This window comes from Akebia trifoliata, chromosome 11 (genome assembly GCF_017979445.1).
Source record: "Akebia trifoliata isolate Shusen 1 chromosome 11, ASM1797944v1, whole genome shotgun sequence".
Lineage (NCBI taxonomy): Eukaryota > Viridiplantae > Streptophyta > Magnoliopsida > Ranunculales > Lardizabalaceae > Akebia > Akebia trifoliata.
Window position 1 is genome coordinate 34,536,190 of NC_141385.1, and position 18,657 is coordinate 34,554,846.

The 18,657-nt window shown below is 35.7% G+C and overlaps 1 protein-coding gene across 1 annotated transcript; it reads left to right on the top strand.

Annotated features, from left to right (window-relative positions):
* Positions 1-13,132: 13,132 nt before the first annotated feature.
* On the top strand, positions 13,133-15,763 carry LOC147391358 (expansin-like B1). Its single transcript, XM_086459055.1, has 5 exons — positions 13,133-13,268; positions 14,032-14,138; positions 14,483-14,661; positions 14,848-14,980; positions 15,551-15,763. Exons 1-5 carry the CDS (start codon positions 13,133-13,135, stop codon positions 15,746-15,748), a joined length of 753 nt encoding a protein of 250 aa, XP_086315181.1. The 3' UTR covers positions 15,749-15,763.
* The last annotated feature ends 2,894 nt before the right edge of the window (positions 15,764-18,657 follow it).

Genomic DNA, 18,657 nt, shown 5'->3' on the forward strand with positions numbered 1-18,657 from the left:
TTCAACCGGAGAGTATGGGCGTATACCATGAAGCATAAAAATGAAGTCATTGATATCTTCAAGAAGTGGAAAGCTATGATTGAGAAGCAAATCGGTAGGCTGATCAAGGTTGTGAGGTCTGACAATGGTGGTGAGTACACTAAGGATCCCTTGAAAGAGTTTTATTTGGAGCATGGCATTAGGAGATACTTTACAGTGAAGGCGACACCACAGTAAAATGGGGTAGTAGAGCGGATGAATTATACCTTGTTAGAGAAAGCACGATGCATGTTGTCCAATGCAGGTTTGGGGAGAATATGGTGGGCTGAAGCAGTAAACATGACATGCTATCTCATTAACTGCTCTCATTCATTAGCTATTGAGTCTCAGATTCCTATGGAGATCTGGTCCGGTATTGTTTCAGATTATTCTAACTTGAAAGTATTTGGATATATAACTTATTTTTAGGTTAAAGAGGATAAAATTGGAGTGAGGGCCAAAAAAGCTATATTTCTTGGTTACCCAGATAATGTGAAGGGGTGTAGACTATGGTGCCCTGATTTGTAGAAATTTGTGATCAGTCGAGAAGTGAATTTCCATGGGGAGACTTTGTTGTACGCAAAGTATGGGAAATGCAAAGATGACTCTCCTATTTGGAGAGGTGATAGTTATGATAAAGATATGGATACAGGAGTTTCTCTGTAGGTGGAGCTTGGAGTTCCTAGATCTCATACATATGATGTACCTTCTATGAATAGAAGGAGTGATACATATATAGTTCTAGATCTAATTCTTGATGAGACAGTTGTAGATGATGAGGTTCTTACTGATAGGAACATAGATCTTACACAACAACAGGTTCAACAGTTTTAGACACCGTCTTTAATAGTAGGTAGAGAACCCAGAGTCAGACGTACACCACAAAGATTTGGTTATGAGGAGGGTGCATCTTGTGCATTCTCAGTTCTTGATGAATATGATGATGCTCCTTCCACATATAAGCAGGTTTTGTGCAGTGTTCACAAAGAGGAGTGGAAGGAGGCTATGGATGAGGAGATGTTATCTCTTTAGAAAAATTAGACATGGGAGCTTGTTACACATCCCAAAGGGAATAGGCCGATTGGGTGCAAGTAGGTTTTCACATTTAAAGATGGGATTCTAGATTCCAATGGTATTTGTACAGGTATACGGTACAAGGCAAGATTGGTGGCTAAAAGATATGCACCACAAGAAGGTATGGACTACAATGAAGTTTTCTCTCTGGTGGTAAAGCATACATTTCTATCTGAGTCCTTTTAGCATTGACAGCGTAGTTTGACTTAGAGCTAGAGCAACTTGATGTCAAGACTGCATTCTTGCATGGAGATTTGGAGGAGGACATATTTATGTCTCAACCCGATGGATATGTTGTTGTTGGTAAGGAAGAGAAGGTATGTAAACTGAAAAAATCATTGTATGGGTTGAAACATGCTTCGAGACAGTGGTACAAGAGGTTTGATACTTTCATGATTGATGAACGGTATGCAAGGAGTGAGTATGATCATTGTGTATTCATCAAGAAGCTAAATGAAGGGTCTTTCATGTTTCTCTTACTTTATGTTGATGACATGCTCATTGTTACGAAGAGCATAGGGAAAATTGTTAAGTTGAAGTCAAAACTCAGCCTAGAGTTTGAGATGAAAGATCTTGATTCAACGAAGAAGATACTTGGGATGGACATAGTGAGAGACATGAACAATGGCAGATTGACATTGTCACAGAGACGGTACTTAGAGAAGGTTGTTTGTCAGTTTGACATGGATAAGGCTAAGCCAGTTAGCACTCCTTTTGCCGCACACTCCAGGCTCTTAGGTACGTTATCTCCTAACACAAAGGATGAGAGGGAATACATGTCACAGGTTCCCTATGCTAGTGCAGTTGATAGTCTTATGTATACCATGATTTGCACACATCTGGATATTGTTCATGCAGTCAGTCTTATTAGTAGGTTTATGGCAAACCCATGAAAGCAACATTGGTAGGCAATGAAGTGGATATTGAGGTATATTCGGGGTACACTGGATATTGGTTTGGTTTATAAGAGATGGTCGGTTTCAATTGTGATGGGGTATGTTGATTCAGATTATGCAAGAGATTTGGACAGGCACCGGTCTACTACAGGTTATTGTTTTACATTGGCAGGGAGTCCTATATCTTGGAGGTTTATGTTACAGTCAGTGGTTGCATTGTCTACAATAGAAGTAGAGTATATGGCGGTGACAGAGGCGGTGAAAGAGGCCATATGGTTTCGAGGTTTGGTTTGTGATTTGGGTGTTAATCAGAGGGATATTACAGTTTTTTGTGATAGTCAGAATGCCATCCATTTGGTTTGGGATTTCATGCCAAGGTGGAGATGTATGTGCTGGTAGAGGTCCTGAAATTGGTTGCCAAGGTAGAGATATTGTAGTATTTTGGCTCCTGAGTTTCAAGAACGCGTAGAGGTTAAAACATACGTGTACAACAGTTATCTTATAGAAAACTGCAGATCCTATTTAATAGGGATTGGGACCAATTTTTGTGGAACAGGTTGCACACACGATTTTTTTTTCTTTTTGATAATTACCAGACACAAAAAGAAGAAGATAGTGGCTATTATATTTAGGCTATCGCAACGAATACGATATAGTTTTTTTTAAAAAGCTGATACCAAGTTCTCAAGAGAGATTGTAATCTTCTCGGATTGTTTTTCAATAATAAAGAAGTACACGTCGTTGTCCCGTGGATGTAGGCACATTGCTGAATCACGTATATCTTGTGTCTCTCTATTTTTTCTGCACTTTATTTTATTCATTTCTAATTCATGTAACATTATTTTTCTGGTCATTTGCACTCACAAACTAGGTCTTACCTTGTGTTGTCTACAACAAGACTAACTTGCATATATTTATGAGGTGGTTCAAGGGACAATGATTGTGACAAAATCTTTGATAACGATTTTTTTCTTACTGTGGCTCATTAGATAATTGCTTAATCCATATTCCAAATATTAATGTGTATGTTATTCTTGTTAAAAGTTTCTATGGTTCATTCCAGTTGTCTTCACTGCACATGATCAAACCATCTCGATCAACTCTCTTTCGTTTATCATATTTAATACGTGAACAAGAAAAAATAATTTAAACATATACTGAGTAGCGTTCATTAAAGTTACTTGTACATTCAATTTAGTTGAGCTTTGAGTTCTGTTACTATGCTTTCAAACTATACTTCGAATGTGCATCCAATTGTCAACTCTGATAACTCTATATTTATTTTATATCAAGGCTAATGCCTAATCGAGATAAATAAGCTAACGTTCTAATTGGATCAAAGAAGAGAATAAATGTCCATAATAGTGAGGCCATTAGAGTATGTTTTAGTACTGTGGTTCATTAGATAATTACTTAATCTATCTTCCAAACATTAAAGGGTATGTCAGTCTTGTTAAAAGTTTATGTGGGGTTTGGATACTATCATGGCAGTCCATCTAGCCATGAAGCCGAAACTTCCTAATGTATGTTTTTCTATTTGTTATTTTGTTTCTATAACAATTTTCCATACATAACAATTTATACATGCACATGGTTGATAGTTAATATTGCAAAACTGGATGTCATCTTCTTTAATTTTTTAATCACTTTTTGTCTCATCTTCTTTCTAACAAATTGTTCTTTTTTTTAGAGTTGCTTGTGAGCAACCACCTCCTTAATTATCTAGTATCTTATACAAGAACCGAATTGTATCCTTGGGCATATCTTTTGTTTCTTATGTGACAGACGTGATCTTTACTTTTAAAAGTATTTACTCAAATGTTGCAGGTCAAAATATGCAATTTCTTAGTGCTCTGAAGCTTCATTACCTGATTCACTCCTATTATGCCTGATCGTGAATAGGTATGAAGTGAACCGGTTTGTGTTTCGGTTTGTATTGTGTTCCGGTTTGTATTGTGTTCATGGAAACTATGCCTTTATTTTGGTCAATATTAGAGATACCCTTTGTTTTTAGTTTTGGTCAATATGGAGATTTCCCTATATGTTTGTGCTACTTTTCAGTGCTTAATGATGGAAAATAAAATTCAGCATTTTTTGTCACATTAGCATGTTTGTTTACTTCATATTTTTAGCGCTTATAGCTGAAAATAAGTGAAAAAAATTCAGCACTATTTTTATGCTGAATTTTTGCATTGAAGCAATAAGCACTTCTCTTTTTCAGCACGGACAAGTATACCCTTATGCTTAAAAATGATATTACCTTTTATATCCTATGGATAATTATATAAGCACCCCATAAATTAATAAACCCACACCATGGCTGAATTATTTCAAAAATAACAAAGATTTAAATCCTCCAAGAGGATGTTGTACAACTCTAAAGGAGTGTTTGAAGAATTTTAAAAAATAGGGCTTTCGTGTACAGCTCAATTTCTAGCTAACCAATCAGCCGCTTTATTTGCTTCTCACTACTCAAACTCCAACTTAACTAAGTTAAACCCCCTCATAGTGTTTTTGATTTCTCTGATAAATTGTGGAACATAACATTAAGCTAAGAATATTAGAACACGGATAATTACTAATGTCTGCAATTTCCTCTTCAAGTATTCCCACTGTTTCTTTATTAGTCACAGCCTACTCCAGCACCTTTATCCAACACTCTCCACTATATTTGCATTTAAAGAATAAATATTCATTTTCCTTTGCATCAATTCGGCATAAAACACATCTAGAAATCAGCAATGGACCTCGCTTTCTCAGATTTTCTATTGTAGGTAAATTTCGGTTTATTGCAATCCAAGCTATAACTGAATGCCATGGTATTTTCATCTTATTCCATATAATTTTGTACCACGTAACCTCCATATCATGTCTTCTAATCGTATTCCATGCCGATTTCAAAGTAAACTTCCCATTTACATTCTCATTCCACACAATTCTATCTTCCTCATGTGGCCACGAAGGATGATGAGCTTCAACTTGATCTGCAATTTCCGTTAGCCTCATATCATCTCTAATAAGACCTACCCATCCATCATTCCCAACAAAATCAGATTTTTTTTCTTCGAGATTTCTATTCATACGTAAGGTAAATCTTCTCCTGAATTGGTCAATCAATGGACCACCTTCTAACCAAGGGTCATTCCAAAAGGAAATATTAAATCCACAACCTACTAAAAATCGAATGTGATTTCTAGAAAGTCTCGAACCTTCAAAATACCCCTCCAAGCCCAAGATGCATAATTCGGAGGAATGCATCTCCAAATGGTACCATGTCTAACATATCTCCTGCGCATCCAATTACTCTATAGACTATTTTTGTTAATTATTTTCCAAAATAATTTCATGAGACTAATTGTATTTCAATCTTTCATCCTTCTAATACTAAGACCTCCTTCTTTAAAAGGTCGACACACTTTAGACTAACTAACTGAATGATTTTTTCTAGGAGAGGAACCACTCCAAAGGAAATTTATCAAGAAAGATTCAATTTTGTTTATGACCCTTATGGGCAGAGAGAAACAAGATTACCAATAAATTTGAAAAGAAGATAGGACTGATTTGATGAGTTCAATCCTTCCTGTAAAGGATAAAAATTTAGATTTCCAACCCTCAATTTGTTTTTGAATCTTCTCAATCAAAGGATAGCATATGGACATCGTCAACCGAAAAGAGAACAAAGAAAGACCTAAGTACCGAATTGGAAGATTTCCGTCTTTGAATGACAAGGCTTGAAGAATAAGATTTTAATTAGAACAAGAACTACTAGAGAATAAATTACTCTTCTCAACATTGGTTTCAAGACCTGAAATATCAAAAAAATCATCAAGGAGGACTTTGATATTCGACGCAGAATGACCACTATCTTTAGAGAATATGACTATATCATCAGCAAACATAAGATGTGAAATTTGGGGAAGATTTGTCCTATTAGGAATAGAAATAAGGTTATTCCTAATTTCTCTCTTCTAGAAGACAAGAAAACGCTTCCATAACTATGGTGAAGAGGTAAGAGGAAAAAGGGTCTCCTTGTCTCAAACCACATTTACTAGGAAAATAGCCACAAGACACCCCATTAAGAACAATTGAAAATCTAGGAGTAGAAATGCATTCTCTAATTCAAGTTTGGTCACACCCCAATTGATTGAGAATATTCAACACAAAATCTCAGTTAACTTTATCATAAGCTTTTTTTAAGTCAACTTTGACTGAGAAAAAGGGAATACTAGAATCAGGATGGGAATTTCGAAACAATTTATGGGCTAGTAAAATATTATCAAAAATATGTCCTTCTAATGAAAGTCAATTGGTTCAAGCTAATAATAGACGGTAAAAGGTTCGATAGAAGATTAGCTATGATTTTAGTAATCACTTTGTAAACAAAGTTACACAGTGATAGAAGCCTAAACCTATTGGAAGACAATAGACTTAATTTCCTCTCTAGAAATAGGAGCAGAAAACTGTTAGATTGGTCTAAAGACAATCTATTTTTAAATGAATATATGGGCAAGGGGCATTAGAAGAATAAGAAAATACCTTCTGAAAATGATCAATAGCATAATCTTCAATACAATCTTCGCCTCTGATAGTAGCCCCTGAATCATCAATGAGTTCATAAATCCCATTTCTCGCAATATTAGAAGCGAAACAAGAGTACAAAAACTTGGTGTTTGCATCCCCATCTTTCAACCACTAAACCCGAGATTTTTGCCTAACCATGGCCTCTTCCGTCTCAATCTTTTTTGTCAACTCATACACCATTACCCTCTCCTGATGAGCAAGATTTGTATTAAGGGGCTTAACTTGGATTTGCTGCTGGATATTTTTGAGCTTGATTTCTGCCACACTTTTCCTGTTAGTAATATTACCAAAACAATATTGATTCCAACTCCTAATGGCCAACTTTACCCGACAAAGCTTGGAAGCTAACACAAAAGATGGATTAGTGGCTATATAAGTATTCCAAGAATTTTCAACCAAATCGCGAAATCCCTCTTGATGAATCCATGAGGTAAAAATTTTGAAGTTAGTCTTACGATTTCTAACAATGTCCTCCAAACTGAAACTCATCGGAGAGTGATTGGAAATACCTAGGTTGAGATAATTTAATCGCACATTTGCCCATTTTTGAATCCAATGGATGTTCACTAAGGCTCTATCCAATCTACACAGAATACACCTATCATTCGTTGCCTTATTGCTCCAAGACAAGAAGTGATCAGTCGTGGTCATGTCTTGTAGGCCACAAGAATTAATACATTCATTAAATTCTTCTAAATTCCGACGAGATGCAAGATTTCCCTTAATTTTTTCTTTTCTAATAGCACAATGTTGAAATCACCAATTACTACCAAAGGAGCTTCAATATTTGTTCCCAATAATATCAACGAATTCCATAACTCCACTTTATCAAAGTGAAAATTTCCAGAATAAATACACATGATAAAAAAATTCGAATTGTCACTTAAACGATTCACTTGAAAGTGAATATGGCCTGATTCAAAAAAAATTTCCACTGTAATCTTCGTCGGGTTCCATCCTGCCCATATTCTTTCTAACACGTCTAAATTATAATTATCTATAAAATTCCAGCTCTTCTGTATGCTTTTACGAAAACCTGCAACTCTAAATTTTTCGACTTTGGTCTTGTTTAAAACTAGAAAATCAAATTTCTCCGAACATATTAGGTCTCGAACTGCTCTTCTTTTGTTAATATGATTCAGACCCCTGATGTTCTAGCAACCCACCTTCATAGAAAATTTCTTGATTTTGTGCTTTCGCGGTAAGCACACCCTTCGAATGAGTCATAATCACTGAAATCTGCTTCGACTTTGCCTTCTTCTTGGCTTTCTTCGACTTCCTTTGTGATCCCTTCTATTTTTTATCTTTTTACTTCTCACATGTATCTTTGCAGCAGCTTCCATCATCTCACTTGCCCCCGATTTCAATTCATCCATGTCCGAACCAAAGTTACCATTCGAGCAATCAGCTAATGCAGAAAATTAGTTTAGATTAACTTGAAGCTCACTGTATTGTTCCATAGAATACTGACTAGCATTGCTAGATGTCTCCTCCAGATCTCCTCCAAATATTTTTTTCCTTTGAAGGCACCATTGCTAATTTTGGTGTTTTCATTTGCTTAATTTCCAATATTTCCTCTCCTCTGCCTAAAATAGAAGGTGTTGTTTTCTGTCGTTATTATTGGCGAAGTTACCAAGCTGGAAGATCTGCAAATGTCCTCACAAGGATTTAATGCTGGCGAGTTCAGCAAAGCTTCCATATTATCCTCTCCTACACCTCATTTAAAAGGATCTATTAATTACTGTTAAAATATTGGCATAGTTATCAAATTGGGAGAGCTACAAACGATAGCACAAGGATCTTCAATATTTACTTCCTTTTCTACATTAGTTTCCAATTGTACTTCATTTTCATCTTCTCCACCATTACCATTGCTACCAGGTACTAAGGCAAGCTCCATATTATCCGTCGTATGGGCTTGTTTTGTTATTATAAATCTCCAATCAAATACCTCTTATGCTGAATTTTCTGATGAATTTGCTGTTTGGCATTAGGACAACGCTCCTTTGAATGATCAAAGGTCATACATTCGGCACAGCACTTTGGTTTTCATTCAAACTGGATCGTTTGCATCACCTCTGCACTTGATTCCCTAAATAGACCAATAGATTCTAGAAAGCAACAATCCGGCTCGATCTCAACACAAATCCTAGAATAGGATAAATGAGATATGTTTGTTGTAGGCTCATCCATATGCAATGGCGTGCCGAAGGTAGTACCAATAGAACCCAAACAATCAGGCCCCCAGAACAAAAGTGGTAGTTTTGGTAGCCGAATTCAAACTAGAATTGAGTTATGCATCTCTTTGGTCATAGAGAACCCAGGTTGCCATCTTCGAGGAATCAGAGTACGTCCTCCAATTGTCCAAATCACTGAGTTTAAGATGGCCGTGCAATCCTCCAATTGTCCAAATCACTGAGTTTAAGATGGTTGCACAATCTTCCGCGAGACTAAAATTGAACGAAAAGAACCCATCATCCAATGAGATGATTTCAACCCTTCCCTTAATCTTCCAAAGTTTGTTAATAGCAGCCTGTAAACCTAGAAGGTAAGGTCTCTTACCCAACACATAGCTTACAAGTGTCTTTTCCCATTGATCAATTTTTTTTGGACATCCTCCTTTAGGATAGAGATAATCTTCTTACCTTTCAAATCTGGTTTAGCTTCGAGGGATCTATCCAAAGAGTTATCTCCTCCTTTAAATATATTTCTCCATGACAAGCCACTAGATGATTCACCCATACTAAATGGGTTAAAAGTTTCAGAATGAATTGATTTTTTGTGAGGACGATCTCTACAATGAGGACATCCTCCTCACCAAAAATCATCCCATCCTGAAACTTCTAACCACATCCAAACAAGTTCAAGAACCGTAAATCGTCAATTAATTTTTTTGGAAACCAATTCTGATGCGGTTAGAAGTTTCGAAATGGGCTGACTTTTGGTGAGGATGATCTCCAGACCATATAGATCATCCTCGCCAAAAATTGGCTCATTACAAAAATTTTAACCCATATAAGACAATGGCTATGGTATGGATTGCCCTTATTAATTCGTAGGGTGCTTTTATAATTACACATCCTTCATTTCTATCGAAAATTATTCATCCAAAAATAAGTTCTTTCAATGTTGATTTCAAATTTTGGTGACTTGTATGAAATTATTGTATTTAATTTGAAATTTGTAGGGTTTTAGAAATAAAAATTATTATTTAGAAATTGAAATTTTCAGTATTACTTATTATTTTAAAATGAATTGTATTTTAATTTTATAAGAAATTATATATTTTATTGTATTTGATAAGAAATAGGCATTTGAAATATGCAAACAATGTATAATATGATTGTAAGGATAAAAAGGACAATTTACCAGTGTCAGCAACATGTTACAAACATGATTTTGCAAATTTAGTACTTAAATTTAAAGAATTCAGCACTATTTTGGCATCTAAACAAACAACTTTTTCAGCACTTAAATTCATAACTTATAAGTTTCAGTACTTTAAATCATTCAACACTTATTTTTTTCAATTTAGCAATAGATCCTAATATAATGACCTTAAAGACATGGATCACATTAATAACTTTACTCATTATGAGTGTACATAGGAGCTGGACTTGGACCCATAGCCTAATTTGTTGGCCAATTGCAATGCAACTTGGGATCATGGCCTCTTGGCCTTCAAATCCTTGCTACACATGATCCATGTCATTTTTTAGCTTCGACATGTGACAACGCATTCCTGACCTCGACTTCCAGTTGTCTTCACTGCACATGATCAAACCATCTCGATCAACTCTCTTATGTTTATCATATTTAATACGTGAACAAGAAAAAAAGATTCTTAAAACATATACAAAGTAGTAAGGGGCGAGGAGCTTCAATAATGGATTGTACTTTCCATGGCCACATCTCCATAACCACTATTCCTCTCTCAATCAGGGTCTAAAAGCAATGTTATACATATATATAGGGCGGTTCATGGGACAATACTTGTGACAAAATCTATTAAATTGGTTTTTCATAAATCACTTTTGATGGGGTTAGAAGTTTTGGACTGGGCTGATTTTTTGGTGAGGAAGATCTCTATGGTGAGGAGATATCCCCCCAATAATCAGCCCATTCGAAAATTTCTAACCCCAATTTACAAGTTTAAGAATCGTTGACCGTCAATTTTTTTGTAAACCACTTTTGATAGGGTTAGAAGTTTTGGAATGAGCTGATTTTTAGTGAGGATGTTCTCTCTGGTGTGGAGATCATCCTCACTAAAAATCAGCCGAGTCCGAAACTTCTAACTCATATAAGACAAAAAACATTATCAAAGATTTTGTCTCAATTATTGTCCCCTGAACCGCCCCATATATATAAAAATATGGAAGTTAGTCTATACTATGGACCACAAGAATATAATGTTGGATAGTCTCATCATCCTCAACAAGCCAGTTGTTAACCATATGAAGTTTATATGAATTAACTCTAACAAAATTCTTGTCATATATTGGATAATCTCGTCATCATCATCCTGCACCATTTGTGGTTGTCCGGTGAAAATTTAGGTCAGCTTGAAACTTTTCACCCTATCAATTGTTGGTCCAAAGATAATATTGAAATGAAAATTTTAACTTCTAATCCACTTTGATATGGTTAGAAGTTCCTTGCTGAGATCTTCCTTAAAAAGTAAACAAAAAAAAGAAGAAAAGAAAGACTCATCTCAATGTGGATGTGGATTTCGCATACCTAGTACAAATAAATCATGTTAAAGAAATCATATAATAACCCACTCTAAAAAAATTATGTATATATTATAGTTGTTCCATAACTTGGGCGACCTATGGAAAAGAGAGGAAGTAGTTGATTTGAGTATCTGGGTATTTTTTGTACACCTTGCACTCGTTTTTTTTTGGCTTGTTCTGTTAGTGTTGCAATCAATCATGCATTGTTGGCGCTGGTGTGATGATGGTCTCACTTTCACCCCTATCACTACCTCTTATCTCCCCCTAAACTCACAAATGTAGGAGTGAGATGTGATGAAATAACATGTTTAAATATATACCTCACACTTATTTGGATCCAACATTTAAGTTCTGTACCATTTACCCAAAGTGGATGATAGGACCCATCAGCATGACAACTTTGCCATATAAAAATATTTTCCCAAGAAAATAAAACTTGGCTTGCAAATATAAACACCAATCACACAGTAATCCAAGAGTTGATCAATCACACAGCTATGATTTAAGATTTCCAATGTATTATGCGATTTCCTATACATGTACATGGCCTGTGATTGTGATTAAAGATGGTTTAACTCTTATCTTCCCTTCTATGCCATGTAGCGCAAATTTTCAAGACCAGTAATCCATGAATGTTTGTCTCACACATGGTGGGCCTTTGTGCTATAAGTCACCCATGGGCCCACTAAGACAAATACGGTGGACCTATGGAGTACGCATTTGTTGTACAAATTTCTATATTAAGCTGATGAACTAATGGCATGACCACTATGTGTATTGCAAAAGCAAGTGTGATTGCTTGGTGGAGAGAAAATTTCTAAACGGTTAAAGTTTCCATTTTAGGTAATTTTTCAATGCACGTGGCCTCATGCCATTGATTCATCAGCTTAGCACAGAAATTCGTTAACATCAAATATGACCTATGTGCCAAAATTCACCCATTGGCCTATTCATGAAGCCCCATTGTGGAAAACCCTCATATCCGAAGGCTAGAAATCACCAATCACCAATCTGGATGATATTTGACTTGTAGTTTGATCAAGGAGTACTCATATATCTATGGTCAAAAAAGAAAAGGTGTGCCACGTGGCAATACACGTCGGCACGTTTTGCCCTAATTCTACTTATCCACATCATTGACTGTTATGGATGGTGGTGGTGGTGGTGATGATGATGAAGGATAAGAACATGCAACCTTCATAAACCCACTTGGTTTAAGCTTATTGAATTACACATAAACCTTGTTTTTTTTGGAAGGTAATGTCGGGTATTTATTTAGCGGACCCCAGCCAACAAAAGAAACTTACAATCTCAAATAGGACTTGCCCACGGCATCCTCATTTACAATGGAACACAGCTAAGTTGGAAACTCAAAGGAAATGAAAGTTGAACTTTGAAAGATTCTAAACCCCGACGCCAAAAAATCTGCAGCCTTGTTTGTTTCTCTATAGATGGACTAAACCCTTTGATTGATTAGTCAAATTATCATTAACCCATAGCTTTGAGGCTTGGCGCACACACTATCACAAGTTGAATAAATAAAATATCAGAAAGGAATGCGAAAGAAAGGAATGTTTCTAAATTCCTCTTAATTTCTTTTACTTCCTTTTATTTTAATTGTTTAGAAGGGGTCAATAACGGTGTCTCTTTGTACACCTCTCTTACTCTTGTAAAACTACGGGTGGCCACCTCACACTTCCTACTCTCAGCTATAAATATGTGTTTCTCGGTTATAACCCCATCAGACACTCACAAACAGCCTTCCTTCCTCTCTGGTTGATTGTTAAAGATTTTCTACAGGTCTTTGTAGCGTTTTAGTGTCCAATGAAGATGGGATTGGCACTTAAGATTTCTTCATGTTGCTTCTGTCTTATGGTGCTTCTGCCTGCACTGTGTAGCTCCCAAGATGCTTACACGCATTCCCGAGCAACATTTTATGGTAGCCCTGACGGCTTAGGGACTGCAAGTATGATCTCTCTCTTTATCTTAAGTACTACTCTCTTATATATATCTACCCATTATTTAAAAATCTCGTCCAGAGGCATTGTCTTGATTTGGAGAAAAATTGAGACTGTCTCAAGTCTCAACAAAAATTATCAGAACATTGAATTTTTCATGATCAAAGTTTTGGTCCAAGTCCATATTTGAGATGCCTAGGTTGAGATATTCTGAGACAAATGAAACTTCATACTTTCTCGGGTGAATTACCATTTCGTGAGCTGAAAATGAGTTATTTATGATTCCAGTTAACTGTTCATTTTAATTACCAAAATGTGAATGATCATGTTTTTACTATAAAAAAAAAATTTAGAACACTAACCAATTTGGTGATTTTAAAGTAACAATTTTGCAGTTTTAAAGCGACTATTTCTAATAGTCACTCTAAACCTGCAAAATAGTCACTCTAAAAACCTTTGAATTTATTATCAATCACGTTTTGGTAATTAAAATGAACAGTGAGCTAGAATCATAAATTTATAAAAAGGTGATATAGTATACTGGATATTTCGCAATTCATATTTGGTTGAGTATACAAGACTAATGTTACGGGGTTAATTAAAATTTTGGTCCGAACCCAGCCAATATGGAGAAAGACAACAAAGATAGTTTCAGATGGTATGAAGCTTTAAAACATGCAAAATAAATTGATAAACAAATTTTTAAAGAAAATATATATTTGCATGTCTTGGTTATTATTGTGATTAAAGCTAATAATATAAATTAATCAGGTGGAGCATGTGGATATGGTGAATTTGGAAGAAATATCAACGGTGGAGATGTCGGTGCAGTCTCTAAGTTGTACAGAAATGGCACTGGCTGTGGTGCATGCTATCAGGTGCTTTTAAGTTTTAACTACTTTGATAGTAACCACAACAATAACCTTCACAATTTTTCAAATTCAATTAAATTTTTAGTTCTTCAACTTACCTTCCTCATTAGTTAAACAAATTTGATTTGCTTTCCTAAATTGTAAAATTGAGAAGAAAATGAGAACAACTACCCTGAGGGTCAATTGTCAAGGGAGCAGCCGAGCAGTTATAATTGTAGGTGTTTTGAATTTTCTTAATTAAAGAGGGAGGTAACTCAAAAACCTTTAAATTTATTTGGATTCAATAAAATATTTACTGGTATTTATTTGTCCTCTAAATGATGCTTAATTATTTGTTATGGATAAATCAGGTTAGGTGCACCATACCACAACTCTGCTCTAACGATGGAGTGAAGCTTGTTGTTACTGACTATGGCCAAGGCGACTCTACTGACTTCATCCTTAGTCAACATGGCTTCACTAAATTGGCTCGTCCAAACTCGGCTGCAAAATTGATGGCATATGGTGTAGTCGACATAAAATACAGAAGGTAACCAATCGATAACTTTATATTCATATTTTAAATTTATTTTTAACGAAACCTGAATGCATCCATTTTGCACTTTTGGATAAATATTTTAAAATTGGAGCTGAAATAGTAATTTTGAAATCATACATAACTTTTTTTGTACTTTTTAATTTTAACTCTTAGTGTATATGTATCACTCCTATGCAGGATTTCATGCCAATATCCAGGGCACAACCTCATGTTCAAGGTCCATGAATATAGTAGGTTTCCAGAATACTTGGCTATAATCATCATATACCAAGCCGGCCAGAAGGATGTCACCGCGGTCGAATTGTGGCAGGTATGGATCCGTAATCCATATTAAGAAGTCTAGGGTTGTCAACGGATCGGATTGGAAATCCGATCCAATAACTTAAGATTCGGATCAACGATTCGGGATTCGATAAAGATCTAATGTGACGAAGAGCCTTACCGATACCTTATTGGAAAGGTTCTGTATCAACCATATATTCCTATCACATAGGAGATAGGACCCTCTATCTGATAATATGTAAAAATTACATGGGTAATTTTAAGGTACCCCTTTTGGGTTTTGGTGAAAATTAGAGATATCCCAGGTTTCAAACTGATGACATACCCCTTGACCATGGTCTTCCGCGAGAGATTAAGAAAATGACCAAAATGCCTATATATCAGTTATTATTTCCCAAAGTATAAAAATTGTTGTATATCAAATCAGATTTGAACCCCATTCAATAAGTTATTGGATCCAAATTGACCTTGATTAGGTATGAATTGGATCCATCAAGAACCTTAAGAAGTCTAATAAAATCAGATCATTGAGAGTTAGTAGCTTTTTTTAAATGGAATGCGACATGAGTCATGTATTAACTATTAGTTATGGGTGCAGGAGGACATCAAGCAATGGCGGGGCATGCGTAAGGCCTTTGGTGGAGTCTGGGACATGCCCAACCCTCCAAAGGGTGCCCTTAAATTGAGGTTCCGAGTGAGTGGAAGCAATGGACAACAGTGGGTACAAGTGAACAAAGCAATCCCTAAATACTGGAAGGCAGGGGCTGCTTATGACTCGAAGATGCAGCTTTCTTAGTTATCATGATTCTATACTTACAAGTCCTACTTATTACTTATTTATTAAAATAATTAGTGAGAGTCGTTATGTGTTTGTATGTTGTGATGCTTTGCTCTATAATATAATGGATTATATATGTACTTTGTTTAGTGAGGGATGGATGATGAATAAAGTCTCACTTTTACATTTGAGGCCTTCTTTTTATAAATAAATAGAAAAACATGTTAATTAACATCTTAATAATCAAGGACCACATGGGATCAAATCCGTGATCTTCACTTGGGTGTATGTACACCAACATTCAGAGCTAGGGCTATCAATGGACATCACTAGGATCAAAATCGATTCATTAATTGGACATGGTTGGTCCAAGACCAATCCAGTAAGATATTGAATCGGATCCACATTAGATCTGAAGTACTTGATCAAGTCCCTATATTATTAGATCATCAATTATATTTTATTTTTTATGATCGGTAAGATCCTTATTAGTGAACTAGTAGACCATGTCTTCTGTTAATGCCATTGAAAAGTTTTCTTATCGTCTTTTAACTATCCAATCAAATACTTCTTATGCTGAATTTTCTGATGAATTTGCTGTTCGGCATTAGGACAACTCTCCTTTGAATGATCGAAGGTCATACATCGGGCACAACACTATGGTTTTCATTCAAACTGGATCGTTTGCATCACCTCTGCACCTGATTCCCTAAACAGACCAATAGATTCTGGAAAGCAAAAATCCGGCTCGATCTCAACACAAATCCTAGCATAGGATAAACGAGATATGTTTGTTGTAGGCTCATCCATATGCAATGGCATGCCGAAGGTACTACCAATAGAACCCAAACAATCAGGCCCCCATAACTAAAGTGGTAGTTTTGGCAGCCAAATCCAAACTGGAATCGAGTTATGCATCTCTTTGCTCATAGACAACCCAGGTTGCCATCTTCGAGGAATCAGAGGACGTCCTCCAATTGTCCAAATCACTAAGTTTAAGATGGCTGCGCCATCCTCCAATTGTCCAAATCATTGAGTTTAAGATGGCTGCGCAATCGTCCGCGAGACTAAAGTTGAACAAAAAGAACCCATCATCCAACGAGATGATTTCAACCCCTCCCTTAATCTTCCAAAGTTTGTTAATACCAGCCTTCAAACCCAGAAAGTAAGGTCTCTTACCCAACACATAACTTACAAGCGTGTTCTCCCATTGATCGATTTTTTCTTGGACTTCCTCCTCTGGGATAGAGATAATCTTCTTACCTTTCAAATCTGGTTTAGCTTCGAGGGATCTATCAGAAGAGTTATCTCCTCCTTTAAACAGATTTCTCCATGACAAGCCACTAGATGATTCACCCATACTAAATGGGTTAAAAGTTTCGGAATGAATTGATTTTTTGTGAGGAAGATCTCTACAATGAGGAGATCCTCCTCACCAAAAATCATCCCATCCTGAAACTTCTAACCACATCCAAACAAGTTCAAGAACCGTAAATCGTCAATTAATTTTTTTGGAAACCAATTCTGATGCGGTTAGAAGTTTCGGAATGGGCTGACTTTTGGTGAGGATGATCTCTAGACCATATAGATCATCCTCGCCAAAAATTGGCTCATTACAAAAATTTTAACCCATATAAGACAATGGCTATGGTATGGATTGCCCTTATTAATTCGTAGGGTGCTTTTATAATTACACATCCTTCATTTCTATCGAAAATTATTCATCCAAAAATAAGTTCTTTCAATGTTGATTTCAAATTTTGGTGACTTGTATGAAATTATTGTATTTAATTTGAAATTTGTAGGGTTTTAGAAATAAAAATTATTATTTAGAAATTGAAAATTATAGTATTACTTATTACTTTAAAATGAATTGTATTTTAATTTTATAAGAAATTATATATTTTATTCTATCTGATAAGAAATAGGCATTTGAAATATGCAAACAATGTATAATATGATTGTAAGGATAAAAAGGACAATTTACCAGTGTCAGCAACATGTTACAAACATGATATTGCAAATTTAGTACTTAAATTTAAAGAATTCAGCACTATTTTGGCATCTAAACAAACAACTTTTTCAGCACTTCAATTCAAAACTTATAAGTTTCAGTACTTTAAATCATTCAACACTTATTTTTTTCAATTTAGCAAATGGATCCTAATATAATGACCTTAAAGACATGGATCACATTAATAACTTTACTCATTATGAGTGTACATAGGAGCTGGACTTGGACCCATAGCCTAATTTGTTGGCCAATTGCAATGCAACTTGGGATCATGGCCTCTTGGCCTTCAAATCCTTGCTACACGTGATCCATGTCATTTTTTAGCTTCGACATGTGACAACGCATTCCTGACCTCGACTTCCAGTTGTCTTCACTGCACATGATCAAACCATCTCGATCAACTCTCTTATGTTTATCATATTTAATACGTGAACAAGAAAAAAAGATTCTTAAAACATATACAAAGTAGTAAGGGGCGAGGAGCTTCAATAATGGATTGTACTTTCCATGGCCACATCTCCATAACCACTATTCCTCTCTCAATCAGGGTCTAAAAGCAATGTTATACATATATATAGGGCGGTTCATGGGACAATACTTGTGACAAAATCTATTAAATTGGTTTTTCATAAATCACTTTTGATGGGGTTAGAAGTTTTGGCCTGGGCTGATTTTTGGTGATGTAGATCTCTATGGTGGGAGATATCCCCCCAATAATCAGCCCATTCGAAAATTTCTAACCCCAATTTACAAGTTTAAGAATCGTTGACCGTCAATTTTTTTGTAAACCACTTTTGATAGGGTTAGAAGTTTTGGAATGAGCTGATTTTTAGTGAGGATGTTCTCTTTGGTGTGGAGATCATCCTCACTAAAAATCAGGCGAGTCCGAAACTTCTAACTCATATAAGACAAA

Bases quoted from the DNA above. Each gene is read 5' to 3' on its own strand.
- LOC147391358 (XM_086459055.1), top strand. From the start codon at position 13,133: ATGGGATTGGCACTTAAGATTTCTTCATGTTGCTTCTGTCTTATGGTG. The intron at 13,269-14,031 runs GTATGATCTCTC...TAAATTAATCAG, and splicing joins TGACGGCTTAGGGACTGCAA to GTGGAGCATGTGGATATGGT. The intron at 14,981-15,550 runs GTATGGATCCGT...TTATGGGTGCAG, and splicing joins CCGCGGTCGAATTGTGGCAG to GAGGACATCAAGCAATGGCG.